Genomic DNA, 20,267 nt, shown 5'->3' on the forward strand with positions numbered 1-20,267 from the left:
ACAGCATTCTCCCTGGAGTACAGTTCTAGGTAGTGCTCAACCCAGCGGTCCATCTGTTTGCGTTGGTCAGTGATTATGTCCCCCGATTTAGATTTGAGGGGGGTGATCTTCTTGATGGTTGGCCCAAGAGCTCTCTTCATGCCATCATACATTCCTCTGATGTTTCCGGTGTCTGAGGCCAGCTGAATATGACTGCATAGGTGTTGCCAGTAGTCGTTTGCGCAACGCCTAGCTGTTCTTTGTGCAGTACTTCTGGCTGCTTTAAGTGCTGCGGATGTTAAATCGCTGGGGGCTTTCTTGTAGTTCAAAAGTGCAATGCGCTTAGCGGCTATGACAGGTTCCAGCTCTTCATTATGAGATTGAAACCAGTCTGCATTTCTCTTCGCACTTTTGCCGTAGGTGGTCAAAGCTGACTCATAGATGGCGTCTCTGATGTGGGCCCACTTGGTCTCAGCATCCCCTGTGGGAGTGTTTTGAAGGGCTGTTACAAGTGAATTTAGAAATTTTTGTAACAGCTGTGGGTGAGAAATTCTGCTCGTGTTGATGCGCGGGTGGCCCTTCTGCTTGGAATGATGCAACTTCTTTGGTCTGAGTCTAACCTTGCTGCACACCAGGGAGTGGTCGGTGTCGCAGTCCGCACTGTGGAAGCTGCGTGTGATTTGAACACTGTTTAAGGCGGCTCGCCTTGTGACAATGAGGTCTAGCTGGTGCCAACGACGTGATCTTGGGTGCCTCCATGAAACCTGGTGACAGGGTTTAGTGTGAAAGAACGAGTTGGTGATGCAGAGGTTATGATAGGTACACAACTCAAGCTTGCCTCACTGTGACTCAATTAATTGTATTTAATTAATTGTATTTTTTAAGAGCAACTCAATTAATTGTATTTAAATTCCCCAGCTGCGTGGTGGGATTTGAACCCATGGGCTGGATTTTTCCAGCCTTCTAATTGAGACTGCAGCAGCCGGAGCCCGCCTGACGACAAGCGTGGAGCCGGCCAATTAGTAGAATGCCTTCAGGAGGGTTCCACTGACAGTCTCGCTGGTGGAAAGTACAGCTCAGGACCCCCATTTAGTCCCGACGTCGGGGTTCTGAAGAGTGCGGGAAAATTCAGCACCATGTCTCCGGATCATTCATCCAGGTCAATGGATTATTAGTCCAGTAACCACTATGCCACCATTCCCATATTATTGCTCCATGGATGTAGGCAGCCAATTAGGGTGGTTCAGGCACCAATTAGGGGCGAATTTGTGGCGTCGCCGGAATGCCCTCACTGGCAGAGTGGCCCCCCCCCCCCACCGCTACATGCCGAGACCGCCAGCTCATTGGAGGTGGCATCCCTGCGGCAGGAAGGGGGTGCCATCAGAGCCAGAGGCTCCATGCCCCTGTCACGGTGCCACGTGGATGAAAGGCTGCGATTGCAGCAGCGTCTGAACCTGCAGAGGTGTTCCCCCTCCATCCCAATGTTCCTACCAGCTTCAGAAGTCTTCAGTGCAGCCCTTCTGTGTTAGCCAGTGAGGGCGCCTCCACATTGAGATGCTCCCCAAACTGCCTCAGCAGCACACATCTCTCCCGGCGGGGCTGCTGAGGCTGCAATGCTGCCAGCCCTCTGATTGGGCCTGCCACAGTGAGGCAAGCATGGAGCCGGCCAATTAGTAAGATGCCTCCAGGAGGGTTGCACCAACAGTCTTGCTGGCGGCAAGTACAGCTCAGGACCCCCATTTAGTCTTGATGTCGGGGTTCTGGAGCCCACGGGAAAATCCAGCACCATGTCACGGGCTCATTTGGCCAGGCTCTGGATTATTAGTCCAGTAACAAACCACTATGCCACTATTCCCATATTGTGGGTGTGGGTGAGGTGGGAATAGATTCAGATTGGCTGTGATCCCTGCTGGCATTTGCTGTCTAGGCTGACTCATAGAATAAAAGCAGAATCCTGCGGATGCTGGAAATCTGAAATAAAAGCAGAAAGTGCTGGAAATACTCAGCAGGTCTGGCAGCTTCTATGGAGAGAGAAGCAGAATTAACGTTTCAGGTCTGTGACCGTTCATCAGAAGGTTACCAGGCCTGTTGAGTATTTCCAGCACTATCTGCTTTTAATTTAGGCTGACACATGTGGGCCTTTTGACTCAGCTGCAGACAGCTGCCAACGTGACCAGACACCTAGCACAGGAGGCCTTGCCACCTTCCAAAGAATGGGGGGAAATAAGATATAAAATATTTATGACATAGAGCAGGGGAATCTTTATTTTTCCACACAGAGGATTGTGTGGCTGTGAAATGCATTATCAGAGTTACTGATTTAAGAATAGGTCAGATAACTGGGTGAAGAAAAGGGAGGTAAAGGAATACGAAAACAGGGCGGGTACCTGGGATTAGGACTAGAGTTCATGTGGAGGATGAACACCAACTCACCAAGGCTCCCTTCATAACATCTTCCAAACCCGTGACCTCTACCAGCTAGAAGGACAAGGGCAGCAGAAGCAGGTTCTCCTCCAAGCCACACACCATCCTGACTTGGAACTATATTGTCATTCCTTCACTGTCACTGGGCCAAAATCCTGGAACTCGCTCCCTCACTGCACTGAGGGTGTACCCACACCCCACGGACTGCAGCGGCTCACCACCACCTTCTCAAGGGCAATTAGGGATGGGCAACAAATGCTGGCCTAGCCAGCGACGCCCACATCCCAAGGACGAATAAAGAAAACACGGACATTTGGGCTGAGGAGCCTGTGTCCGTGTTGTAACTTCTATGTAAATGTGCAGGAGGGAGAGGTTACAAGTAACAAAACATTCTCACAGTGTTCAGAATTCAGTCGTTTGGAGCTCTGTCGCACAGTGTTCTGTCACAACAAATAGAGAATGATGTGAAATATCAATGAACATGCATTAATCTGAACTATATTATCAAGTGTTGATTACAGGGAAATATAGCCCTAAACCATGTCTTTAAAAACATAAAACTCTGCATTTGCCAACTCAGCTTTCAAGTCTGGAGCTGAGCCATACAGACCAGGAAGATCCCGGGTTCGATCCTAGGTGTGCACCAACTTGTTAAATCAGGTGGCTGAGCAGCTGGACCAAGAGGGGAGGGTTTACTAAAACTGCTCTCAGTGTCTTTGGGCTAGGGAGAAGGGAAAACCAGCATTGGTTCCTGCTCTTCGTGCCAGTTCCTGTTAAAAAGTGCATGTGTGTGGACACAGGGGGACAGGATCAGGGTTGGCTGTGATGCATTCTACGGACCAATAGCCAGTTGATGCTGTATGGAATCACGCAGGTAAAAAAAATAGTGAAGTTCAAGACATAAGAACATACGAATTAGGAGCAGAAGTAGGACATTCAGGCCCCTCGAGCCTGCTCCGCCATTCAATAAGATCATGGCTGATCTGTTTGTGTTTCAAATTCCAAATTCCCATCTAACCCGATAACCCTTGATTCCCTTGTCCAACAAGAATCCATCTAGCTCCGCCTTAAAAATATTTAATGACCCCTGCCTCCACCACCTTCTGAGACAGAGCATTCCAAAGTCGCACAACCCTTTGAGAGAAAAAATGTTCCCTTATCTCTGTCCTAAAAGGGCGACCCTAATTTTAAAACAGTGTCCCCTTATTCTGGACTCACCCACAATAGGAAACATCCTCTCCACATCCACCTTGTCAAGACCGTTCAGGATTTTATAAACTTCAATCAAGTCTCCCCTCATTCTTCTAAATTCCAGTGAAAACAAGCCCAGTCTGTCCAATCTTTCCTCGTAAGACAACCCGCTCATTCCAGGTATCAATCTAGTAAACCTCCTCTGAACCACCTCCAATGCATTTACATCCTTCTTTAAATAAGGAGACCAAAACTGCACACAGTATTTGAGATGTGGTCTCACCAATGCCCTGTATAACTGAAGCATAACATCCTTACTTTTATTTTGAATTCCTCTCGTAATAAAGAATAACATTCCATTAGCCTTCTTTATTACTTGCTGTACCTCCATACTAATTTTTTGAAACTCATGCACTAGAACACCTAGATCCCTCAGCACCCCGGAATTCTGCAGTCGTTCTCCATTTAAGTAATACTCTGCTTTTTTATTCTTCCTGCCAAAGTGAACAACTTCACATTTTCCCACATTATCCTCCATCTGCCAGATTTTTCCCCACTTTGTGTCATCTGCAAATTTAGCTACCATGCCATCCTCCCCTCATCAATGTCATTGATATAAATTGTAAAAGGTTGAGGCCCCAGCACAGACTCCACTCGTCATATCCTGCCAATCAGAAAAGCACCCATTTATGTATACTGTCTGTTTTCTGCCAGCCTGTCAATCTTCTATCCATGTTAATATGTTAGCCCCTACACCATGAGCTCCTACTTTGCGCAATGACCTTTTATGTGGCACCTTGTCAAATGCCTTCTGGAAATCCAAGTACAGTATGTCAACGGGCTTCCCTTTATCCACGGCACATTCAAAGAACTCCAATAAATTGGTTAAATATGATTCCCCTTTCACAAAACCATGCTGACTATTCCCGGTAACCTCGGGTTTTTCTAAGTGCCCAGCTATAACCTCCGTAATGATCGATTCTAACACCTTCCCCATGACAGATATTAAGCTAACTGTCTTAAAGGCTTGCTCGGGTCTGCAAAAAAAACCTGACCCGAGCCCTACAGAAGCACATCTGACCCGAGCCCCACCTGGCCCGAGGCCTTCCATTTTTTCCCGCACCCGACCCGACCCGACCATCAGTTAACTTACCTTCCATTTTTCACTTTGTTACTGATCTGCACAAGCTTAAAATAACTAACAAAACCACATTTCTAGTTCGAAAATTAAATTAACATTGGAGCCACTTACCTGTGATAGAGCGTGTCTGACCCGGCCCAACCCGAGCCCGAATGCCGGACCTGGAAGTGCAACCCGACCCGACCCGAACCCAGCACATGTCGTCGGGTCCCTTTGGGTTCGGGTCGGGTATCAGGACTTTAAACTGGCCTATAGTTACTGTTTTCTGCCTCCCCCTCCTTCTTGAATAGAGGGGTGATATTTGCTACTTTCCAGTCTGATGGAACCTTTCCAGACTCTTGCAAATGTTGAAAAATCAACACCAAAGCATCTACTACTTATTAGCCACCTCTTTTAAAACCCTAGGATGAAGCCCATCAGGACCCGGGGCCTTGTCAGCCCGCAGCTCCATCAGTTTGGTCAGTACCCAACATACAATGTCTGTGGCACTGTACCCAGCCTGAGTTAGCATTTTCAGGACAGAAGAAAATGAAAACCTTAGACATTACATATGAGTTCTTCTTCCTGCATTTCATGGTGTCAGCCATGGCTCAGTGGGTAGCACTGTCATTTCTGCATTAGAAAGTTATGGATTCAAGTCATATTCCAGGAATTTGACCACAACATGTAGACTGACACTTCAGTGCAGTCGTGAGGGAGTTCTGCACTCAGAGGTGCTGCCTGGTGAATGTGATATTAAACCAAAGCTCCGTCTGCCCCCACAGGTGGATGAAAATGATCCCACGGCACTATTTTGATGAAGAGGAGGGGAGTTCTCCTGACCAATCTTAATTCCCTCAACCAACATCACTAAAAGCAGATTATCTGGTTATTATCACATTCCTGTTTGTGGAAGCTTGCTTTGCACAAACTGACTGCTGCATTTCCTCCATTACAACAGTGTGTACACTTCAAAAGTACTTCTATGGCTGTAAAGTACTTTGTAACATCCTGAGGTTGTGAAAGATCCTACATAAATGCAAGACTTTCTTTTTTATATTTTCAACTATTGTTCAGGCAGCCTGATCACTCTCTTGGTCCACATCCAACTTGTATCCTTCAACTCCCTCCTGACTCAGACCTCAGGAAGCATGTTTGCACACAGCTGCTAAACAGAAGGGGCGCCTCTGTCAGCAACCTAGTCAATGTTTGTGCGTTGGAGGTGGGGCAGCTAGGATAGATAAAAGCTCCAATTATTGTAAATATAACAGTGCATTTCACTTCTCACTTTCACATTCCAGCAGATTATGGAGTTGTTTGCCTAATCTTTAGTAAAGAAACAGTTTCAAGCGCTGAAACCATAAATCTATCTGCATCTCTAATTTCCAAAAGAGAAATGCAAATATACAGCACTCTGTAATGGTTACTGTTCATTATTTCGTCTGTCACTGGAAAGCAGGAGGAGAGGAGATAGCAGTAAATCCCATCCTCAGCAACCTATCATGGCTGCATTAGCAACAGCCCCAAGACATAGGGAAGGAAACACTCCCGGGTGTTTAATAAGCATTGCTGCTTGATATCATGCCTTTCCCTGTACACTTGCATCTATGTATGTGCTATCAATATGAAAAAATCTTGGCAATAACTTGATATAAATGTGTTGTTTACAGGCATTTTCTGCTCATTTGATAAAGAAAAAAGACATATACCACCTTTCACGACCTCAGGACGTTCCAAATGCTTTATAGCCAATGAAGTATTTTTGACTGTGTAATCTAGGAAATACAGGAAATAAATTTGTGCATAGCAAACTCCCATAAGCAGCAATGTGAGAATGACCAGATAATCGACTTATTGATGTTGGTTGAGGTATAAATATTGGCCATGTCACCAGGGAGAACTTCCGAGGACTGAAGGGCCTCAGTTTAATGTCTCAGCCAAAAGACAGGACCTTCAACAGTGCAGTGTCCCCTCAACACTGTACTGGAGTGCCAACCTAAATTCTATGCTCAAGTCTCTGGAGTGGGACATGAACCCACAACCCACTGACTCAAAGGTAAGAGGCTCCAAGGTTACCAATGAGCCACAGCTGATACCTAAATCACAGATACTAACCTTGATCCATTATATGGAAATTTGGTTATAGGCAACATTTTGTCTCGATGAATGTTACAGGAAGGAAGATTCTTGTATAAAGCTATTTAATGTTTCTTTTGGGCCTCCTTATCTCGAGAGACAATGGATACGCGCCTGGAGGTGGTCAGTGGTTTGTGAAGCAGCGCCTGGAGTGGCTATAAAGGCCAATTCTGGAGTGACAGGCTCTTCCACAGGTGCTGCAGAGAAATTTGTTTGTTGGGGCTGTTGCACAGTTGGCTCTCCCCTTGCGCCTCTGTCTTTTTTCCTGCCAACTACTAAGTCTCTTCGACTCGCCACAATTTAGCCCTGTCTTTATGGCTGCCCGCCAGCTCTGGCGAATGCTGGCAACTGACTCCCACGACTTGTGATCAATGTCACACGATTTCATGTCGCGTTTGCAGACGTCTTTATAACGGAGACATGGACGGCCGGTGGGTCTGATACCAGTGGCGAGCTCGCTGTACAATGTGTCTTTGGGGATCCTGCCATCTTCCATGCGGCTCACATGGCCAAGCCATCTCAAGCGCCGCTGACTCAGTAGTGTGTATAAGCTGGGGATGTTGGCCGCTTTAAGGACTTCTGTGTTGGAGATATAGTCCTGCCACCTGATGCCAAGTATTCTCCGAAGGCAGCGAAGATGGAATGAATTGAGACGTCGCTCTTGGCTGGCATACGTTGTCCAGGCCTCGCTGCCGTAGAGCAAGGTACTGAGGACACAGGCCTGATACACTCGGACTTTTGTGTTCCGTGTCAGTGCGCCATTTTCCCACACTCTCTTGGCCAGTCTGAACATAGCAGTGGAAGCCTTACCCATGCGCTTGTTGATTTCTGCATCTAGAGACAGGTTACTGGTGATAGTTGAGCCTAGGTAGGTGAACTCTTGAACCACTTCCAGAGCGTGGTCGCCAATATTGATGGATGGAGCATTTCTGACATCCTGCCCCATGATGTTCGTTTTCTTGAGGCTGATGGTTAGGCCAAATTCATTGCAGGCAGACGCAAACCTGTCGATGAGACTCTGCAGGCATTCTTCAGTGTGAGATGTTAAAGCAGCATCGTCAGCAAAGAGGAGTTCTCTGATGAGGACTTTCCGTACTTTGGACTTCGCTCTTAGACGGGCAAGGTTGAACAACCTGCCCCCTGATCTTGTGTGGAGGAAAATTCCTTCTTCAGAGGATTTGAACGCATGTGAAAGCAGCAGGGAGAAGAAAATCCCAAAAAGTGTGGGTGCGAGAACACAGCCCTGTTTCACACCACTCAGGATAGGAAAGGGCTCTGATGAGGAGCCACCATGTTGAATTGTGCCTTTCATATTGTCATGGAATGAGGTGATGATACTTAGTAGCTTTGGTGGACATCCGATCTTTTCTAGTAGTCTGAAGAGACCACGTCTGCTGACGAGGTCAAAGGCTTTGGTGAGATCAATGAAAGCAATGTAGAGGGGCATCTGTTGTTCACGGCATTTCTCCTGTATCTGACGAAGGGAGAACAGCATGTCAATAGTCGATCTCTCTGCACGAAAGCCACACTGTGCCTCAGGGTAGACGCGCTCGGCCAGCTTCTGGAGCCTGTTCAGAGCGACTCGAGCAAAGACTTTCCCCACTATGCTGAGCAGGGAGATTCCACGGTAGTTGTTGCAGTCACCGCGGTCACCTTTGTTTTTATAGAGGGTGATGATGTTGGCATCGCGCATGTCCTGGGGTACTGCTCCCTCGTCCCAGCACAGGCATAGCAGTTCATGTAGTGCTGAGAGTATAGCAGGCTTGGCACTCTTGATTATTTCAGGGGTAATGCTGTCCTTCCCAGGGGCTTTTCCGCTGGCTAGGGAATCAATGGCATCACTGAGTTCCGATTTGGTTGGCTGTATGTCCAGCTCATCCATGACTGGTAGAGGCTGGGCTGCATTGAGGGCAGTCTCAGTGACAGCATTCTCCCTGGAGTACAGTTCTAGGTAGTGCTCAACCCAGCGGTCCATCTGTTTGCGTTGGTCAGTGATGATGTCCCCCGATTTAGATTTGAGGGGGGTGATCTTCTTGATGGTTGGCCCAAGAGCTCTCTTCATGCCATCATACATTCCTCTGATGTTTCCGGTGTCTGAGGCCAGCTGAATATGACTGCATAGGTGTTGCCAGTAGTCGTTTGCGCAACGCCTAGCTGTTCTTTGTGCAGTACTTCTGGCTGCTTTAAGTGCTGCGGATGTTAAATCGCTGGGGGCTTTCTTGTAGTTCAAAAGTGCAATGCGCTTAGCGGCTATGACAGGTTCCAGCTCTTCATTATGAGATTGAAACCAGTCTGCATTTCTCTTCGCACTTTTGCCGTAGGTGGTCAAAGCTGACTCATAGATGGCGTCTCTGATGTGGGCCCACTTGGTCTCAGCATCCCCTGTGGGAGTGTTTTGAAGGGCTGTTACAAGTGAATTTAGAAATTTTTGTAACAGCTGTGGGTGAGAAATTCTGCTCGTGTTGATGCGCGGGTGGCCCTTCTGCTTGGAATGATGCAACTTCTTTGGTCTGAGTCTAACCTTGCTGCACACCAGGGAGTGGTCGGTGTCGCAGTCCGCACTGTGGAAGCTGCGTGTGATTTGAACACTGTTTAAGGCGGCTCGCCTTGTGACAATGAGGTCTAGCTGGTGCCAACGACGTGATCTTGGGTGCCTCCATGAAACCTGGTGACAGGGTTTAGTGTGAAAGAACGAGTTGGTGATGCAGAGGTTATGATAGGTACACAACTCAAGGAAGATTCTTGTATAAAGCTATTTAATGTATGTTCATCATAAACAAGTTTAAAATTATAACATCTGCAAAGTACTTCATTGCTACATCTTTTTTCCGAAGGTTACTTTTCTGCCATTTGGATTTCCAAGTTCTCTTGCTTTGTTTGGATATCACATAGATTTTGTTCATTATTGATAGCAGCCCGATGAGCATAAACACTTCAAGTTGACGCATTGCAGTTAGTTTAGGAACAGAAACAAGTGGTCCAGTGATACAAGAATGTAAAAAAAGAATGGAACGAGGAAAGGCTACTGAGCTTATCAAACCCATTCCTTACATGTTGCCATGAAGCAAATTTTATGGAAAACCCCTTTTGGATTGGGGCTTGTGACAGCTGTTGGTTGAACTGTCATGGAAAAATGAGGTATTTCATCTCAGGGAGGGACAAATGGGATTGGATTGTGCCCTCTGTTGTCTAACTATGAAGTTGCACTGTTGAGGTCACAAGACAGCTATTTGTCACCTGTCTTTGATCTTTCACTAAAAGGAGGTAAATGAATACTGTTAGAATGCAAGGCTATCACTGCATCATATTATTCAGTGGACCTCAAGCAAATCATTCTTTGGATTGTGACCCATAGAACTAGTGGGTGCAGTTTGCCGAATGCTGAACTGGAGCATCCCATTCCTTGCTACCTGCCTGCCTTATCGGGATACTTATGTCAGAAGTCAGAAGGTGATTAAGGATGACATAGGTCCTTTAAACAGGGCAGGTTAGGTTTGAGGATCAAGGTAATAGCTGAAGTGCTAAATGGATGCTTAGCATTTTTGGCATGGTGCCAAAAAAATATATTTAAATAATAAAGCTCTGCAGTCTTGTCACATCCAGTTGCGAATGGTGGTGGACAATTAAATGGGAGAAGAAGGCTCCATGAACACCCCATCCTCAATGATGGTGGAGACCAGCACATGAGTGCAAAATAAAGTTCAAGTGTTTGCAACCATTGTCAGCCGAAAGTGCCAAGTGGATCATTCATCTCTGCCTCCTCATGAGGTCCCCACCATCACAGAAGACAGTTTTCAGCTAATTCGATTCACTCTACATGATATCAGGAAATGACTGAAAGACTTGGATACAGCAAAAGCTACTGCCCCAGACAACATTCAGTTGTAGTACTGAAGACTTGTGCACCAGAACTAGCCACGCCTCTAGGCAAGGTGTTCCATTACACCTACAACACTGGCACCTACCCAACAATGTGGAAAATTGCCCAGGTATGTCCTGTCCACAAAAAAAGCAGGACAAATCCAATCCAACCAATTACCATCCCATCAACCTACTCTCAATCATCAGCAAAGAGATGGAAGGTGTTGTCGACAGTGCTATCAAGTAGCACTTGCTCACCAATAATCTGTTCACCGACGCTCAGGATCCACCAGGATCACTCGGCTCCTGACCTCATTACAGCCTTGGTCCAAACATGGACAAAAGAGCTGAACTCAAGAGGTGAGGTGAGAGTGACTGCCCTTGATATCAAGGTAGCATTTAGCTGAGTATGGTATCAAGGAGCCCTAGTAAAATTGAAGTTAAGTGAAATCAGGGAGAAAACTCTCCACTGGCTGGAGTCATACTTAGCAGAAAGGAAGATGGTTGTGGTTGATGGCAGCCAATCAACTCAGCCCCAAAACATCACTGCAGGGGTTCTTCAGGGTGTTATCCTAGTCCAACCATCTTCAGCTGCTTTATCAATGACCTTCCCTCCATCATAAGGTCAGAAGTGAGGATGTTCACTGATTAGATTAGATTAGAGATACAGCACTGAAACAGGCCCTTCGGCCCACCGAGTCTGTGCCGAACATCAACCACCCATTTTATACTAATCCTACACTAATCCCATATTCCCAAACATCCCCACCTGTCCCTATATTTCCCTACCACCTACCTATATTAGTGACAATTTATAATGGCCAATTTACCTATCAACCTGCAAGTCTTTTGGCTTGTGGGAGGAAACCGGAGCACCCGGAGAAAACCCACGCAGACACAGGGAGAACTTGCAAACTCCACACAGGCAGTACCCGGAATCGAACCCGGGTCCCTGGAGCTGTGAGGCTGCGGTGCTAACCACTGCGCCACTGTGCCGCCCTTCGATTGCACTGTTCCATTTGCAACTCCTCAGGTAATTAAGCAAATCCATGCCTGCATGCAGCAAAACCTGTACAGCATTAATTCTTCGATTTGTAAGCGGCAAGTAACATTCATGCCAGGCAAGTGTCAGAGCAATGATTATCTCTAACAAGAGAAACTCTAATCACCTCACCTTGACATTCAATGACATTACTATTGCTGAATCCCCCACCATCAGCATCCTGGGGGGTTACCATTGACCAGAAACTTAACTGGACCAGCCATACAAATACTGTGGTTACAGGAGCAGGTCAGTGTTTGGGTATTCTGCAGTGAGTGATTCACCTCATTCTTGCAAAACCTGTCCACTATCAGCATGGCAGTAGTCAGGAGTGTGATGGAATACTCTCCACTTGCCTGGATGAGTGCAGCTCCAACAACACTCAAGAAACTTGACATCATTCAGAACAAAGCAGCCTGTTTGATCAGCACTCCATCCACCACCTTAAACATTCACTCCCTCCACCAACAGGGTAAAATGGGAGCAGTGTGTACCATCTATAAGATGCACTGCAGCAACTCACCAGGCTTCTTCAACCTTTGAAACCTGCGACTTCTACCATCTAGAAGGACAAGGGTAGCAAACGCATGAGAACATCACCACCTGCTTGTTCCCCTCCAAGTCAAACACCACCCTGAATGAAAATATATCGCTGTTTGTTCACTGTCATTGGGTCAAAATCCTGGAACTCCCTCCCTAACAGCTCTGTGGGAGCACCTTCACCCTACAGTTCAAGAAGGCCGCTCACCACCACCTTCTCAAAGGCAATTAGAGATGGGAAATATAAATGCTTGTCAGTAATGTCCACATCCCATGAATAAATTAAAAAAAGATCTCCCATGGGCAATGGGGTTACCTGAGGTTGGCATCCTTCCATCTATGAAAGATGATGGACATGCTGCAAACAATCCATGTAAGTGGGGTGTCTTCTCTTGATGCACTTTTGTTGATGGCTGTGAAGACCAATCGTTGAGAGGCAGGTTCTGCCACAAGTGCTGCATGTGAAGCTGCCAAGTGATGCTGTGAGCTGTTGTTTTTGACATTGGCGCTTGCTGCAAAGCTGCTGCAGCAACTGGTCATTATGGTAATGCACACCAGTCCACAGGATGTATCGCCATTGCCTTCTTTTGCCAGCTAGTGAGTTCCAGGTGCGATAGATGATTCTTAGGGCCTTCATGTCATGCTTGCAAGCATCCTTGAGGTGGAGCTTTGGGCGCCCCACTGGTGGCCTGGTCCTGGCTACCTCACCATATAGAAGGTCCTTGGGTATGCGACCATCTTCCATCCTGTGGACTGTCTGATCCACCAAAGCCGCCTCTGTTTGATTAGTGCCAATGCACTTGGAGCTCTGCCTTTGAGAGGACTACCACATTTGTGATTTTGTCCTGCCAGGATATACCCACAATGCGCTGCAGACAGTGAAGTTGGAAATTATTGAGCTTTTTTTCCTGGTAGCTGTAAGTCGCCCATGTTTCACAGCCATACAGCAAGGTGCTGAGAACACAGGCCTTATAAACCATCAGCTTAGTCCTAAGGGTCAGCTTGGTGTTATCCCATGTGCTTTTCACAAGCTGGCCAAAGGTAGTAGCTGCTTACCCTATGCACGTATCAAGCTCTGCATCAAGGGACACCGTGGTCTGTCACCGTGATGCCGCAGCATCATCAGCGTAGAGGAGTTCTCTGATCAGGATGTGATGTGTTTTTGTCTTTGCTCATTTCTAAGAGATAGGATAAACTGTCACTTAGAAAGGCACAGATTAATCAGGGATTGTCAGCGTAAATTTTTAAGGGAAGGTTGTGTCTTACTAAATTGAATTTTTTGAGGAAGGAACAAGGAGGATTGATAAGGGTGGTGCAGTGGATGGATTTTAGTAAGGCATTTGACAAGATACCACATGGTCAGAAAAGTAAAAGCCCATGGGATACAGAGGAATGTGGTGAGTTGGATCCAAAATTGGCTCAGTGACAGGAAACAAAGTGTAATGGTCGACGGATGTTTTTGCGAATGGAGGCGGTTTCCAGTGGCGTTCCACAGGGCTCAGTGTTGGATCCCTTGCTGTTTGTGGTATATATTAATGATTTGGACTTAAATGTGGGAGGCATGATTGAGAAATTTGCAGATGACACAAAAATTGGCCATGTAGTTGATAGTGAAGAGGATAGCCGCAGACTCCAAAATGATATCAATGGTTTGGTTGAGTGGGTGGAAAAGTGGCAAATGGAATTCAATCCAGATAAGTGTGAGGTAATGCATTTGGGGAGGGCAAACAAAGCAAGGGAATACACAATAAACGGGAGGATATTGACAGGGGTAGAGGAAGTGAAAGAATTGGACTGCATGAAAGTGGCAGGACAGGTAGAAAAAGAGGTGAAGAAGGCATATGGAATGCTTTCATTTATTGGCCAAGGTATAGAATACAAAAGCAGGGATATAATGTTGGAACTGTATAAAATGCTGGTTAGGCCACAGTTGGAGTATTGCGTACAGTTGTGGTCACCACATTACAGAAAGTATATAATTGTTCTGGAGAAAGTACAGAGGAGATTTACAAAAATGTTGCCAGGGCTTGAAAGTTGCAGCTATGAGGAAAGATTGGATAGGGTAGGGTTGTTTTCCTTAGAACAGAGGAGGCTGAGGGGTGACTTAATAGAGGTGTACAAAATTATGAGGGGCCTAGATAAAGTAGACAGGAAGGACCTGTTTCCCTAGGGGAGAGGTCAATTACCAGGGGGCACAGATTTAAGGTGATTGGTAGAAGGATTAAAGAGGACATGAGGAAAAACGTTTTCACACAGAGGGTGGTGGGTGTCTGGAATTCGCTGCCAAGATTGGTGGTGGAGGCAGAAACCCTCAACTCATTTAAAAGATACCTGGACATGCACCTGAAGTGCTATAACCTACAAGGCTACGGACCAGGTGCTGGAAGGTGGGATTAGATTGGGCGGCTAGTTTTTCAGCCGGCGCAGGTACAATGGGCTGCATGGCCACTTCCTGTGCTGTAACTTTTCTATGGTTCTTTCAGCATTGATAGATTGTAGAGCTTGCCATCTGGCCTAGTGTGCAAGTAGACTCCTTCCATATCTGCAGGCAAGGCGAAGGTCAGGAACATGGAAAAGAAGATGCCAAACAGAGTGAGGGCTGGGTCACAACCTTGTTTCACTCCATTCTTCACTCCAAAACTATTGCAATTGGAGCCATCAAAATGTACAGTGCACTGCATGTTGCTACGCAGCAAACTGGGGTTACCTGGCGGGTAGTTATTGGACCAAGTTGCCCAGACATAATTAAATCAACATTTTAAAGTCCCATATTCCCTGCTTATTTTATATTATACTTTGCTTTTGTCTTGCAATTTATAGTTGAATAACAAAATGTACTGCAATTTGGGAAGTAGAGGAGTCTGTCTGCTGGGGACTCTGTCACTGAGACACTACAGTGCCTGCAGTGGAAGGAGGATGTAATTACAGTGTAAAAAGTTTACATCGGGTAGGTTCCATTATAAATACAGACAAAGGAATTTATAATGGAAAATGTTGACTTAAAAGCATGATAGAAACTTACCAGCAAGCAAGTTTTTGTATTCAGGAAATGTTAATAGACGTAATATATCACAAAGTTGATTTTAAGGATCTTTCTGTATGTACAGATATATCAGAGTAATATTGCACTGTCTTAATTAGTGTTTGTTAATTGTGTTTCTTGATTGCTGTTGCAGTCAATACTGGATCACATGCATCTGAAATGCAAGTGTCATGGTTTGTCCGGGAGCTGCGAGGTGAAGACCTGCTGGTGGGCGCAGCCAGATTTCCGGGTCATCGGAGACTATCTGAAGGACAAATATGACAGTGCATCCGAGATGGTGGTGGAGAAGCACAGAGAGTCCCGGGGTTGGGTGGAGACTCTCCGTGCCAAATACGAGCTCTTTAAGCCCCCGACTGAGCGAGACCTCGTCTATTATGAAAACTCGCCGAACTTTTGTGAGCCAAATGCCGAAACGGGCTCCTTTGGGACCAGGGACAGGATCTGCAATGTCACCTCCCATGGTATCGATGGCTGTGACTTGCTCTGCTGTGGCCGTGGACATAACACCAGGACGGAAAAACACAAGGAAAAATGTCACTGCATATTCCACTGGTGCTGCTATGTCAGTTGCCAGGAGTGCATTCGAGTGTACGATGTACATACGTGCAAATAACAGAACACTCACACAAGGTCACACAATCTGGAACCTTCCAGTCATTGTTGGGGCAAAACAAAAACTGTGCACTTTACTGTGCATTACATTGCAGAAATGAATTCTGGGGAATGTAGTCTTTTCACCAATCTATTCAATTTCTCTTCGGAGCAAGTAGGGCTTTCCAGCTTAAAAGGAAACTTACTCTGAACCAAAAAGCACATAAGAGAAAAGAGAGAAGTCAAATTTATTATTTGATCCAAAAACTGGTATGTTGGGACTACTTGCTCTCAACTTGAAATTGAAGATTCACTTGCCATTTATTATGATCGATAAGGAAATGGGCAAGAAATTGCCAGTGATTTTAAATCTGCATAATATCCCTTTGATGATATGCCAAGCTTCCCTTTGGTACAACAATTTTTTGGTTTCTGTCTCCCTCCCTTCCACTTTTCCATGTGGCTCTTACACTTCTTCAACTTGCCACTTTGCTGTAGCCAATATATTCAGTGATGTTGTCAGCATTCCCATAGTTGTAACAATTATGCATTGCTGTAGCTTGGCCCAATCAAAATGGTAACCTGCTCAATAGATGATGAGGGATTGGGAGAGCTATGACTCACCAGTGCTGTTCAATATTTGGGTGGATCTCAAGTTGGATTTGGTTGTTTTATGTTTCCCATCCCAGAACTGACAAATGCAAATCTCATTGGAATGTGATCTTTCCTGAGATTCAGACCTACCATTGGGACAGAGGTAAAAGAAAGGAAGGGATCAAGGTGCTGCTCAACTCGGGACAAAATGATCACACAAGTGAACTGAGCCACTATGCAAAGCACCGGTGATTATAAATGACATATCGATTGATGTAACATATAAACTCAAGAAGTGCCATCAGGAATTTCTGGAAGCTCTAGGGAGAAGAGTATATAAAGGATGCTGGTGGAGATGTTAGACCTTTGCATTTTTACAAAAGTCTCCTGACCTTCACAGAAGAGCTTTTACTTTTGAAACTGTCAACAATATACTTGTCTAAACTGCAACAAACTACCCCAGAAAGGCGAGTGTTTGAGTTATTGGTTTCAAAGCTAGTAATCCTGAGGACAATGAATCTTTAAGTTAACTCCAATCTAGTTTCCGATTTGCTACTTTGAAGCCTGAAGTAACTGTGCATTTCTGAACTTAAGTCCCTTCAAATTTAAGAGTAAAGACTACAACCCCCAGAATACTTTGCACCCTGCAATATCCCACATTGGCTTCTGTTGGCTCCAGATACAAGGTGAAATATTAACATTGTAATAACAGCTTAGTCTTCCAGCTCTACATTTATTCCAACCCCAAATCAAAAGATATCAAACAAGATCCTCGTAATAAAACTTCCTTAGGATGGTATCACACACCACACCTGGTCTAAGTATTGATATTGCCTGTACTTCATACCTACCAGTCACATCTTTATCAAAGTGATTGAAAATTGAGGTTTGAGTGGATCTGATGGCCATATCCAGCTGATGTGGATGTCACTTCCTCCTTACGGGGACCTTACATCCACCACCTACTGAAGAATAATTCTACATAGATACAATGTGCCTTCTTTCTGTGAAAGAAAAAAAAAGATAGGATAAGATAAAGAAGCAAGGTGGGAATTCATTGTTGAGCCCCATGGATACTTTTCCCAGACTGAGCAATTAGTTACTTCAAGCGATGGGTTCTTGTGCTCTAAAGATTAATCAACAGTCTGCAGTATTTATCGTAGCATTTTTCTACCTTGTAGCCTGGAATTACTAGCTCCAAGTTGAACCTGTATTGCAAGTTGCTATATCCAAAGTTTTGTACAAATTAGATGTTTGACCCTTTGATTTTATATTCTTAAAGCCTATGTTTTTATAATTATTTATTGCACAATGTGTATATATATGACTCAACTGAGATTATATATTTGCAGAAAGTGTCTTATCTGCTGTTTCTAGTTTATAAACTTGCCATGGTGGCTTGAAGGCAGTGTGAGCTACATTTACTATCATGCTTCACAGCGCAGGATCCACAGTCAGCTCTATGGAAGCAGATGTTAAATGTATAATCTCTCCTGTCACTCAGTGTACATATTCTTCTCTTAGTATTAGAAATAGCTACCAACAAAGAAATAAAATTTATTCATGTAGTGTACACTGGTGTGCTGTCTTTTCTTACCTGAGAACTCATACTGATTATGATTTAAATCTATGTTTTTCTTTTCACCCCTCCGCTCCTGCAGACATTAACTCCCACTGTCGTATGGCTCCTCGGCCACTGGTTGCCCTTGCTGAAGATGCCATTCTTGCTGTGTGAGGTAGGCAGAGAGTGTCAGCAGGCTATTTGACTGTGGAAGATATCACAGCTGAGCCTAATCCTGTCCTCATCTGATACCCATGTGCAAGTGTCAATGTGTAGCAATCAGAAGAAGCAACAACCCTGACTGGGATCAGCTCACATTGCACTGTGGATCAAACTGGGACTTAGTGTTTATTTATTATTTTTACGTTTACTTGGGATGTGGACGACATTGTCAAGGGAGTATTTACTATTCATCCCTACTTACCTTGAGGATATTAAGTCAACCAAATAATATTGAATTGGAGTACCAGGTAGACCAGACCAGAGGTAGGGGCATTGGGTTCACTCTCCTATAGGAAATTAGTGAACCAGTTGAGTTTTTATAATAATCTGGCAGTTTCTGGTACTAGTCCATACATCGATCTATTGGAGCAACCATGATTTTAACATCTATAGGAAAAGACTAGTTGATGCATTAAGTCTGCCCTACTCTCCTGATGCCTGGACCCTCATGACTAGACATATAATCTTCTGGGACAGGTGAAAAAACAGAATAACACTCCCTGTTCAATAAGGGGCAGAAAAACTCTGGAAAAGTCCTCAGGTGCATAGCTACTGACCTCTAATTAGCCTTCTTTGAGCAGGTGGGGTTAATAAGCATCATGGATCTTGTTATATTTGCCATCAATAACACATTGTCATTCACTAAAAGTTCGTATCCAAGTAGCCAATAGCTCAATTGTTCCTCCCTCAAGGTGGAAATCAACTCTTAGATACCATGTGGCCCACAGCTAAGCCTAGCAAATCTCTGTGACTTGAACACACAGACAAATGCCACCACCTTTCCAGCAGAAGTCACTGAATAGCTTCTGGGACCTGAAATCCAGATTATTTCCGCCCATGCTCCCCTCACCAAGCCAGGGGTGCTGAAGACATTTATGTGCTCAAACTAAGTATAGTTAACACAAACTCAGTTATAAATCCTGCGGCCTTCTTGGTCAATACAGCTCAGTATCAGCATTATTTATTGCTACTATCATATCTTTGATTGGAGAGTAGAACAAGCATTGCTGGGAAGCTCATCATATTAGGTGAGGTTAACAGTTTGTGGACCTTCAGAATGTAGCCATCAGCTTCAAAATGGGAACTTCTTGAGCATAATTTTTTGATGGAATTTGAGATAATTCAACATGCAGGCCAAGAGCCTGGACTATATATAATTTATTACAATTAAAATGGGTACCAGACTAATTCTGTGTTTGATTCTGTCTGAACAGAGTCAACTAGAATGATCCCACACTATAGTTTTATGGAGTGTTGCTGGGAACATTACTTATACAAACCACTAATATACAGTATAGGAATGGTAAATCCGTGAGTCATTTATTATGAGCTGCTCTGCTTGCTTCAGAATTTCTATATTTGTTCATTTATTTAAGGACAGTGATGCACTCCAACAGCTTATGCACCTTATATTCTTAGCTCCCTGATGAACCTTTCAGCCATTCATGCTTTGTATTTATTCCTGGAGGTCTTATTCTGGATCCACAGAAGACAATGTTATCTCTAGTCTTCTCTTCAGCCAAGCACCCTGAAATTGGCAAAAGTATTCCATAATTTTTAGATTCATCCATGTCACAGTAAAAGGTGTGATAGTTTTTGTCTGATGCACACTTATACCAGGTCCTGTTCTATTCCTGATTGTATCTCTTTCTGTAATGCAAAGAATTTTGCACATGCAGCTCACTTCAAACAGTTTGCATCTCCTCCCATTGTTAGTGTTTATTTATTTTTATTTTATTTAGAGATACAGCACTGAAACAGGCCCTTCGGCCCACCGAGTCTGTGCCGACCAACAACCACCCATTTATACTAAACCTACAGTAATCCCATATTCCCTATCACCTCCCTACACTAGGGGCAATTTACAACAGCCAATTTACCTATCACCTGCAAGTCTTTTGGATGTGGGAGGAAACCGGAGCACCCAGCAAAAACCCACGCAGACACAGGGAGAACTTGCAAA

General features: G+C 44.9%; 1 protein-coding gene across 2 annotated transcripts in view; it reads left to right on the forward strand.

Moving 5' to 3' along the window:
- LOC137347893 (proto-oncogene Wnt-3) overlaps positions 1-15,949 on the forward strand; it is a 110,123-nt gene extending 94,174 nt beyond the window's left edge. For both annotated transcript variants that reach the window (XM_068012936.1, XM_068012937.1), the window contains exon 4: positions 15,470-15,949. In XM_068012936.1, the coding sequence (XP_067869037.1) occupies positions 15,470-15,949 (480 nt within the window). The remainder of the gene's footprint in view (positions 1-15,469) is intronic.
- Positions 15,950-20,267: the final 4,318 nt, after the last annotated feature.

This window comes from Heterodontus francisci, chromosome 33 (assembly GCF_036365525.1).
Source record: "Heterodontus francisci isolate sHetFra1 chromosome 33, sHetFra1.hap1, whole genome shotgun sequence".
Taxonomy (NCBI): Eukaryota; Metazoa; Chordata; class Chondrichthyes; order Heterodontiformes; family Heterodontidae; genus Heterodontus; species Heterodontus francisci.